The sequence below is a fragment of the Pyrus communis genome, chromosome 16 (assembly GCF_041283825.1).
Source record: "Pyrus communis isolate YQ-2024b chromosome 16, ASM4128382v1, whole genome shotgun sequence".
Classification (NCBI taxonomy): domain Eukaryota; kingdom Viridiplantae; phylum Streptophyta; class Magnoliopsida; order Rosales; family Rosaceae; genus Pyrus; species Pyrus communis.
Genome location: NC_142580.1, coordinates 30481333 through 30492172, shown reverse-complemented (window position 1 = coordinate 30492172; position 10840 = coordinate 30481333). Strand labels below are relative to the sequence as shown.

The window sequence follows — 10840 nt, the reverse complement described above, 5'->3', positions numbered from 1 at the left end:
ATCTCATCAAGTTCAATGGTGTGTGTGTGTGTGTATATATATATTTATTAAGTAGATTTAAATTTATTTATTTTGTACGTATAACACTTAAGAAATTAATGGTATGTATATTTAAACCGATCCGATGGTCACCAATTTTTAATATTTAATTTAATATATATAATTATTATAGTTTTTAGGGGTATAAAATTGTTAAATTAATATATATATAATTATTATAGTATTTTTTTAGGGTTATAAAATTAATATTTTGCTTATCGTGTATTGTGTTACCCACATGTATACCCAAAACAACCTGTTATATTAACACGTGCTTATCGGGTTAACTGATAATGACCCAATTCGTTATCGTGTCGACCCAAACACCTGTTAATTTCATGTCGTGTCGTGTCAGGAATTGCCAAGCCTACCATGTACAAATCATTGGTTGGTGCTTTGCAATACCTTACATGGACAAGGCCTGACATCGCCTTTTTCGTTAATCAAGTTTGTCAACATCTTCAAAATCCCAGAACAGCTCATTTCACCACCGTCAAGCAGATTCTCTGTTATCTTAAAGGGACACCAGTTCATGGACTTCTTCTCACCAAAGGCTCTACAAACATCATTGCTTTTTCGGACGCCGACTGGGCTGGTTGTCCCATTGATCGTTGTTCTACATCCGGGTTCTACATATTTTTTGGAAACAACCTTATTTCATGGAGTGCGAAGAAGCAACCAGCTGTTGCTTGGTCTTCGACTAAAAGTGAATACCGTTCTCTAGCCCAAACAGCTGCTGAAGTATCATGGATTTGCTACCTACTCCATGACCTTCGCTTCTATCTCCGTAATCCACCGTTACTCTTATGTGACAATCTAAGTGCTCTTGCTCTTGCTGCCAATCCTATTTTTCACGCAAGAATGAAGCATATCAAGATCGACTATCATTACATTTGTGAATTGGTCATCAACAAGTTAGTTGTCATATCATATGTGACCTCTCGCAAGCTGATATATTCACTAAAAGCTTGCCCAAAGCTCGTTTCAAGCTACTTAGTTCCAAGCTAACTGCTCAATCTCCGCAACCTAGCTTGAGAGGGAATATTAACCATAGTCCAGTGAACAAAGCCCATGGTGCTACACCTTGCCAAGACACCTATTCAATTGATCAAAACACTCGTCACTCATCTAGCATCACCTCAACGGTACATTGTCAGCAAGGTTTGGACAACTATGCATAGATAAGTATGAGCATGAAGAATATTCTTATAAGGTTTCAAACGTAGTTGTCTACAAAAATAACCTGAAATTATATAGCACAAGAATTCAGAAAGTAATGCGAAATCCCAAATTGAGATGGAAAGATGGTTCATAAATCTAAACATCATTAAGATCATATTGTCCAGAAGTGCTTCCTTTGTTTTACAATGATTATGGATGTAATAAACTAACAGTCTGAACCCTTGATCCCCATGCGATTTCCCAGAATGAGTACATGCAACACACACACACACACACTTACTTACACTTGTAACAGTGCGTTTTTGCGTGTCCGTGCGTGTGTGAAAAGTACATAAGCTGGTCACTCGGGCTGCAATGGCAGTTTAAATATATTCCACATTTTAATCAAGGACACACAATTTCATCTTACAATGGAGTAATCATTTTGCTGAACTAAGCAGCACCCTACTGCACTTATCTGCCAGCAACATGTAAATCTTAACGAATTCCTCCTTAACCATAAAAAGTACAGAGGCTGCAAAAACACTTTGTACTATCTTTGTGCTCATCCCTTTGTAAAATCCAGGCAATCCTTCATACTTGATCATCTTCGTTATAGCATCGAAAGTACCTATGGTCCCAAGAAACCACATCAAACTGTGTACCACACAAGCGATGGATACTTAACATGTACAATAGAGAAAACACAAGTGAAAACTATCTTCCTTTCAGCTATGCAGAACATAGACTGATCATATTTCCTCAAATAAAATAAATTGCAGAGAGGAAGAGAGACAAGAAAGATACAATCGTGCTCCTCAAAACAAAATTGATGTCTTATATATCAGTCAAATGTGAACCTGAGTATCTTAGTGAAATATTCCCCCCGATCTCCTGCTTTGCTTGCAGTCTTGACTGCATAGGCTCAAGGTGACACAGATTATTGAACATTTAGAGCAGATTAAGATGGATAAACTCACATGCAATGAAATGCAGATTCAAGCACATTTGTTGAGTGATATAGAGAAGTGGAAATAGTGGTCATGACCTAGTAATAATGCGAATTGATGACCATACAAAATTCACTCACATGAAGTGGGATTTAGCAGTAATGTTGAACTATTTTTTTCCATGTCCTGTATAGGTTTATGCAAAGCACAGAGTAGCATAATTCACCTTGACAACTAACAATGGGTATGTTGAGATGGTTGCTCCTAGTTTTGCAATCGCCCCTAACAAAAAAACCTATCCACAAAATAATGTAATATGAGAGAGAGAGAGAGAGCAAAAAAATGGGTTCGGTATGGTAATCTACGATAAGTCGGTAACTTCCATGGGTTTCAGAAGATTTCAATAAATTCTATTTTACTAACATAGTATGATATAGCAATTTACTAACATCATTACATAGTAAGGTTTATTTGTCATTCTGCTATCAAGTCTATAGCGATGTGTGTGTGTGCATGCTTCAGCGTGTAAACATTGAAAATAATAGTAAAATTGGTGGTTTAGTATTAATAAATACAATAATATATTTTGGTACTTTTCAGTAATGATCAGTCAGTAATTGGTTGAAGTTGACTTTTTTGGTACTTACCAAATAAGTAATTTCCAATTTTGGATTTTTTCAATTTTTGGAATGTAAAAACCGTTCATCAAACCCAAAAATTTGGCCACTATCAGACGGTTCAGTTTTCGCAGAAGAAAACAGAAGCCCTAGGGGCACCCTTCACATTGATTATTATTACCACGTTATTAGGACCTTTGGACAAAATGTAAAACCTACAAAAGCTTGCAAAACTATCATTTCAAGTACATCATATACCTCCAAAGCAGTTACATTTTTTGATCCCTGCTTCCTGGCAGCACGTTTCGTCTTCATATGCTTTAAAGAGCTTTCATAAATCATGAACTGTATTGATGGGTTGCAAACCTACCAACAGAATCACTCATGAAGAAATAACTCTTACTGTAGCTAAAATTTATTCAATGATACATAGAATTTATTCAAACACCTAACCATAATAAGTGTTGGGATAATGCCTTTCCAAAATCCGGCAATTCCAGATTCAGTATGAACCTCGTGCACCTATCAAAACAGCAAATAGGAGATGCACACAGGGAAAAATGATGATAAGCTGTACCACTCATGAAGAAACAGGGATCCGCTTCAATGTCAAAGCTTAGGCCCAGTTTGAACAAAGCTTTTAACCAACTACGCACAACGGAATAAATAAGCATGTGAATTCTGATATAGCACCATGTGAATTATGGTAAATCACCACTGAAATTGCTTACTAACTTTTATGCTTATTATTAATGATTGTAATTTTGTACTGTGACTGACCGAACAACAATTCTGGACATAGAGCCCTCCACTTGTGAAGTGATGATAAGCTTCCGCCTAACCATAGGAAGCCGCCAACATTTCACAAGGAGCCAAAGCAAACCGAGATCACATATCAGCACCAGAAGCGATCCCAGAGTCCCACACTGAAGGGGAACAAGAGGACCAACCCTGACCTTAGATCTAGTCCTTAATTAAAGTCTCTACGCTTAAGCCAGCTTGTAAAATGTAAGCGCAATGAGAAATCTCTCTGTGGGCATAGCCCATACATGCGTGTGTGTCCCTCTCTCTTTCTCTATCATCTTCCACTGATCCATTTTGGACATCAACAATTAGTGTAATATGTAAATAGATAACCAAGAATAATTAACTGCATTTGGGGGGCTATTTCCTTGGGCAATATGTCCCCAAAGGTTACTATTTGGTTGATTTCCTACAAGAATTGTTCTAGACACAAATTCAATCACAAAGGCTTTATCAGACTTGAGGTTTGGCTGAGTTTTACGGGCATAATTTTCCACTCTTTTTTAAGTTAATGTGTAAGAACTTAAATTTCTGCATATTTATTAACTATATAACTTTTGGTTAGAAACATACACTTTTAACATTATACAGGTTCGGATGCAACACATCCACACGAGAAGAAAAAAAATGATATTTACTGAATACTCACCAAAAATCACATGCCACTGTCAATGGAAATATATGATGGACAAAAGAAGTTGAACTGACTAACCGCTTGCAAAGTTCCATACGGACGAGGTTTTATTGAATCAAGTTCAGCCAATTTATCTTGCAATGCTGAACCTGTCAAACAGTTTTTAGAAGCTTCCTTTAAGAGAGCTTCCTTTCTTTCCTCCATAATTTTTCTCTCTGCTTGAGTATGTGTCTTCAAAAAGAGTAAGAAAAGAGACAAGTCATTCTTTGAATGATGAAATGCATAGTGAAGTTATCAACTTATTGGAAATTAAATCACATTACAATCATCAAAGCATTCAAGTATTAAGAAACTATGGTAAATTAAATAGGAGTTGATGGCATTGGCATATATTTGCCTTCTTCCGGGTAATGTTGTTACATATGTGATCTAGGAAAAATTCCATGAAAATTTTATCGCGCAAAAGACACTTCGGAGTTTACATATGTACAAACATAGGAAAATCTACGACGCATGGACACAGACACAGAAATACCACATGACAAACGTTAAGTTTTAAAAAAAAAATGACAAGATACGACATGGATATGGCATTAAATATATATATCTAAAACAATATCAAATGAGCATTCAAATTCAAACTAAGACTCATTTTCCTGAACATGTCTTGTTTATAAAGTATTAGAAAAAGTAGAAATAATTCCAAACAAAAAATATGAGTACAAATATTTTAATATTATATAGTGGATAACAAAAGCATATATTTTGTGAGCTTTTAGACTAAGGAGGCGTTTGTTTGGCCTCGTTAGCTAGGACTAGACTGGATTGGACTACTTACTAACGTAGTCCCATGTTTGGTTTGTATTGGGACTAAGTTAAATGGGACTAAAGGGGACTCGCGTGGATTAGAGGCCTCGCTAGGAGTTCTTAGTGAGTCCCGTAGCGAGACCCTCCACAAACCACGGGACTCGCTAAGACTATCTTCGCTTAGCCCTTTTTGCTTCGCCCCTGCTTCTTCTTCTCCACTCCCGCATCCATTTTCATCTTCTTCCTCATCTCTGCTTCACCTCTCTACGAGTTCTAGGCTACGTTCTTTTGGATCTCAAAGGAATTTGCGTTGATTTGCAGATCAAGGGGAGGAAATGGGCATTGTGGCGGCGATTTGCTTCGAGCGTCATCGTGACCGCCATGGATGCCAAGCCCTTGCAAGCTTCAGTTCCCAACGCTTCAGCCCACAATGCATCAAGGCCTCCAATACCCACTTCCAATTTGGTCTCCCCCACCATTTCTAACATGCCGATAATTTTTTCCCAATCAAATCCTTGAAGAAAACTGCTCCATCCTCTCCAAGTTTCTTATTCTTTTGCAACCTCTCCCATCACGATTGCTTTTTTTTTTTTTTTTTTTTTTCCCTCAATTTTTTAATTTTTTTTTTCACATGGGTTTGCTTGGTGCTATGTTGTTGCTGATTAGCGAGACCCCTCGACTACCACCGGATTGCTAAGACCCTTCTTTTCTCTCGCGTCGTCCTACTCGACTCCTCGCTCTGCTCGACTCCTCATCCTGCTTGACAAGCTCGCCAGTCCATCCCAGGACCACCGCCACGTCCTCATAAATCACGGCTTCCTCTACCACTTTCTCTTCTTAGTTTTCTTTAGTTTTGTTTTGAAGATTCATGAAATTATTACTGGGTTTTGATAGATTTTTGTTTTTGATCGATTTGTGGGTTTGATTGATTTCTTAGATTTGATTGGTTTCTGGGTTTTGATTTTTGGGTTTTGACTGCTACCCATTTGTTTTCAATTTATCTGCTATTTTTCCTTTTATGAAATGAAATAGAAAGTTGTTCTATGTAAATTCTGATCGGTTTTGTTATCAACTCATTAATTTCTGCAGGTATATGATCTTACCTAGTTAATTAGTACCTTGTACATTAAGGCTTATGGTAGTCTTACAAGAATCCAACGAATTGAGTGGAACTATCGGTGAGGGTGAAGCACCTGCAATCCGTGAAGAAGAAGAGGGCTATGCCCTTTTATTTTTTCATATATTCATTTTGATATTTTTAATAGAAAACAAATTAAAATATAATAATAATAATAATAATAATAATAATAATAATAATAATTTATTGTTAGTCCAGTTTTTTAGTCCGACACTGTACCAAACGCTTCACCTAGTCTAGGCCAATCCAGCTTAGTCATTGAAGTTAGTCCAGTCTAAGACAGTCCGATGCAACAAACGCACCCTCATAGTCCAAAGCTCTTCGACCAAAAACAGTACGGACGGTCCAAAGCTTTTAGCCGAAGAGCCCAAAGCTTTTTGACCAAAAAAACAGGACAAAATGTTTACAGATGTTCACCAGAGAGATGTCATTGGCGCATCACTGAAACATCAACTAGTGCGCAGTGGGTTGATAGATGTCATCAGCGCAGTTCTCACCCACACCAGACTATCATAGGGTATTTATTAGTTTTATGAAGAACTGAAAATTCTGAAGATATGGGATTGAGGGAATTGTAGGGGACGTCTCTACAAATCAGAGTTTCAGATAATTTTGGACTTCTCTTAAACTTCTGTTTTAATTTTCCGTTTGAAGGTCAGACGTATCAAAAAAGGGGATACCCGTATCTCGAAGTTGACACGCGTATATCTCGGAGTTGACCATATCTCTTGTCCAGGATACGTATCCGAAGTGTATCCGACTGTATCCATCAAGTATTGTATCCGATACTGTATTAGATACAGGATATGGCACCGGATGACGTGTCCATGCATCGTAGAGGAAAATCAAAAAACAAAGGAGGCAGTGGATTTTTAGACTATCATCAAGAGAAACATTCATTGCACCCATTTTGCCCCCAATAACTCACTTTGCTTTTGGAATTCTATTTTGAACTCACTTTGGCCCCAGTAACTCAAGAGTCATCACTTTCTTCCTTGAAACTCAAAATTCATTCAACTTTGACTTGTGGACTCGTTCTTCTCCTTGAAACTTATAGGTTGCCTCCTAAAACTTATGTGGGACACAACACCCAATAAGACTAAGCCACATGTGCAATAAATTTGATTATAAGTCTCCATTATGTGTTACCATTCACAGTCAGAGAATATTAAGTTTAAAAGAAATTGACGAGATGAAAAAAATAAAAAAGAAATTGATTAGCTTGGTGCACCCAAATCAATCTCACATAAGAGATTAACATAACTAAGGACAATGTGGAGCGAATTTTTGAGTTTTATAGAGACGACTTTCAAGTTTCAGGGGGCAAAATAGGATCAAAATCGAGTTCCAATGGGCAAAGTGAAGCGAACTTTGTGTTTCAGAGAGTAAAGTGGTGACTTTTGAGTTACAGGGAGCAATGTAAGATTAAATTCTAAGTTCTCCATGGGGCGTAGCTAAAATAAGCCCTTATTGATAATCGAATAGGCATGGAGATTTCCAAAAGGCACCAGTCCTATAAATGTAACCAGTAAGCACCACCATAAAGGCAGTCTTTCTACACTAAGGATTTCCATAACTTTCTTAAGTTTCGGGCATTCTTCCTAAGGCTACCCGATAATGCAAATTAGAGTTTATCTGATCCGAATTAATATAATATATAAATTTGTATTGGTTTTAAAAATAGTGATTATATAAGTACTACATAATTATATGTCACTTAGTACTACGATCCAGTGGTATTCCTCTTCACTTGCTAGCCTATTCAATTGTGAGGCTTAGCCCATTCCCCCACCCCTTTAGTACATTACAACATGCAGAGGCAATCCCAAAACAATTATTTTCATTTTTATACTTTCAAACTTGGATAAGGAAACTGAAATCTAAAACAAAGTAATTATTTTGGAGCATCACAACTTGCTTAGCTTATAACTCATCCAAAAAATCATTGACTTGTTGAAGTAAAATAGAGTGAAGGAACCTGCATACGAGTGACGAGAACCCATATAGGATTTGTCAGCAACACGTTCAAGGAACTGCAAGGAAAAACATTGGTAAAAATTTCTTCGTCAACCACCAAAGTGAAAAATTCCCTGTCTTACCCAAGGCTTCCAAACTCCTTTGGGGGTAGAAAACAGATAGTTGTTTTTTCTCTTTTTATGATGGCATAAAAAAAGATTTTTTCCTTTTTACCCGGCAAAAGCCGCCACAAGAAGCCAAGAAAACATCCCAATAGTACCATCCCCGCGTCCTTTTGCTCTACGGGCAATTGCAATGGCCTCGGCCTTGTTTTTGAAAACCTGGTAAAAAAAGTAATAAATTCCCTGCAAGCATGAAACAGTGAATGTTAAGATAAACGTTACAACATACAACACAGTTTACATAGCATTGAGATACTAGGAATCATAAATCGTAGTTGGCAGAGCATAGAGTAACAAACTGAAAGATTGAATGAAGTATCAGTAACATTCATTATCTTGTCCATTGTAGGAGGGAAGGGAAATCAGAAATGTACAAGTAGAGCTAAGGCCTCGTTTGGTGTCTGGGGTTGGTTTGGAATAGGATAAATCACTAAGATTCAATGAATGTTGAAGAAATGTGGAAGGAACAAGTGGATGTCAGCTTGCTTATCTAATCCTTGTTGAAGAACGTAAAGTAATTTATCCAATCCAATCCAACCCAAACAAATGTCATACACCAAACGAGGCCTTGAAGGAATTAAAACTAAACATAAAAAATAATAAAAATGGAAGGAAAGAAGAACCTGTGAAGCGGCAGTCCCGAGCAGAGAAGGCTTAAGGCCGCTGTATAGTCCTCCCCAACCGTCGCTTCTTATGACCTTATAACAATTAACAATAATGAAATCGAATTAATTAGGAACAGCATGGCGAAACGAATTGAATTGAATATTGAAATTAAGCGAATGGAATGAGGAATTAATTAGATAATTATAGAATGATGACTACCTGGAGTATTTGGACAAGCGTGCCAAGCCGTTTGGAATTAGCAAATGATTGTTTGGATACTCTCTCCGTTTGTTGGCGCGTATTGACCTGCAATTCACCAAAAACAGACGACGGTGTGGGTGTGGTTGCGTTTGTGGGTGGTGTTGTACCAACTACCAACTCTGCTTTGGTAGAGAGAGAGAGAGAGAGAGAGAGAGAGAGAGAGAGAGAGAGAGAGAGAGAGAGAGAGAGAAAGATACTGTTTGGAGGGGATAAGTGATAATCTGGGCAATGATACCACCTCCGGCTCCTGCCAGACCATTCGCCACTGCGTTCGACATTTTTCTCTCTCTACTAGTAGAGTACTTTCCCTTCGTACTCAACTTCACTTTTCAACCGCCACTTCACTTCACTTGATTATCTTCAAACAAAGGCAATTTGGCTGAAATGCCAATTTTGGAAAATTCGTCTTCTAAAATAGCCCCTTCTGTAAATTGCATTTACATAGGATGGCAACGATACGATTTAGAGACAGAAATACTATATTTATTCACATAACCACAAAAATTAACCATATTTATAATAGTAAGTCAATCATTGGGTATTATCCATACCTATACTCACTAGCAATGGCTAAGTCAGGATTTCTCGGAGGAAGGGACGAACTTAAAAGAGTGCAAGCTTAAAGAAAAATGACAACAACTAAATCTTTTTATATAGTAATGTCTTCCATAATTAATCAACACAAACAAATTACAATTGTTGCCGGCGAGGTTTCATGTCATGAAAACGTCGCATAATAGGCTCATTATCAATAAAAGCAAATACATCTATTTTAATTAAACAACCATGCTATCACTCAACCATTGATCTCCCATTTTATTACGCAATAGTGTTTTCACAATCTTCATAGCAGAAAAAGCTTTCTCCACCGAAGTAGTTGCAACCGGTAACACCAAAGCCAATGTAAGAAGCTTATACATTAACGTAGCACTTTCACACCTTCCAATATTCACTGACTCTTTTGCAAGATCAATAATTCCTCTCAATGATGAAAACTAACTATGCATCTTCATATCATGAATGTAATTGTCAAGTTGAATTGGAAGATTCATGAGGTCCATACCGACACACCCCAACCCGAAATGTTCACTAGAACCCCGAATCGAGCTGTGCTGACCAACATCTGGAAGGTGACGAAGCCATAAAGTGTGATAGTGTATAAAATGTGAATAAATTAAAACCTAAAAGTGCTTAAGTACACGAATGCGCAATGAGCACGTCTGGACCCATTTCACGCGTGATGTGAGCATTTTTGGTTTTGTGTCTAATGTTCGAATCTTGCCACCTCGTCGAATACGGAAAAATACATTAACATTTCTTCAGTTTTGGGCAATTTTGTGGTCTTGACAACTTTTAGGAAAATCATTTTGGCGTTTGTCCTTAGAATTAAGACGAAGTTATTCCTTGTGGAAGAAATGTGTAGATTTGAGGCAAGTTGATGCCCCAAGTTAATGTATTGATAACCGTGTACCCACTAGGAAGTTCTCGTGTGAGTTCCCAAAAACAAAACCATGAGGGCGTGGTCAGGGCCCAAAGCGGACAATATCGTGCTACAGTGGAGTCGAGCCCGGGTTGTGGTGGGGGCCTGGGCTGGGATGTGACAATTTGGTATCAGAGCCAATCCTTGGCCAAATGTGTGTCGACGAGGACGTCAGGCCTCTAAGGGGGGTGGATTGTAACATCCC

At 37.7% G+C, this 10840-nt stretch overlaps 1 protein-coding gene across 2 annotated transcripts; it reads right to left on the bottom strand.

Moving 5' to 3' along the window:
- Positions 1–1313: 1313 nt before the first annotated feature.
- On the bottom strand, positions 1314–9536 carry LOC137732525 (peroxisomal nicotinamide adenine dinucleotide carrier). Of its 2 annotated transcripts, XM_088688063.1 has the most exons (11): positions 9353–9536; positions 9114–9200; positions 8912–8986; positions 8341–8471; positions 8129–8183; positions 4284–4436; positions 3221–3289; positions 3026–3133; positions 2377–2445; positions 2061–2115; positions 1314–1831 (listed from the first exon to the last, which is right to left on the bottom strand). In XM_088688063.1, exons 1-11 carry the CDS (start codon positions 9431–9433, stop codon positions 1641–1643), a joined length of 1074 nt encoding a protein of 357 aa, XP_088544189.1. In that variant the 5' UTR covers positions 9434–9536; the 3' UTR covers positions 1314–1640. The 2 variants fall into 2 exon arrangements, with proteins under 2 accessions (XP_088544189.1, XP_088544190.1); XM_088688064.1 differs by lacking the exon at positions 2377–2445 and having other exon boundaries at positions 9353–9533.
- Positions 9537–10840: the final 1304 nt, after the last annotated feature.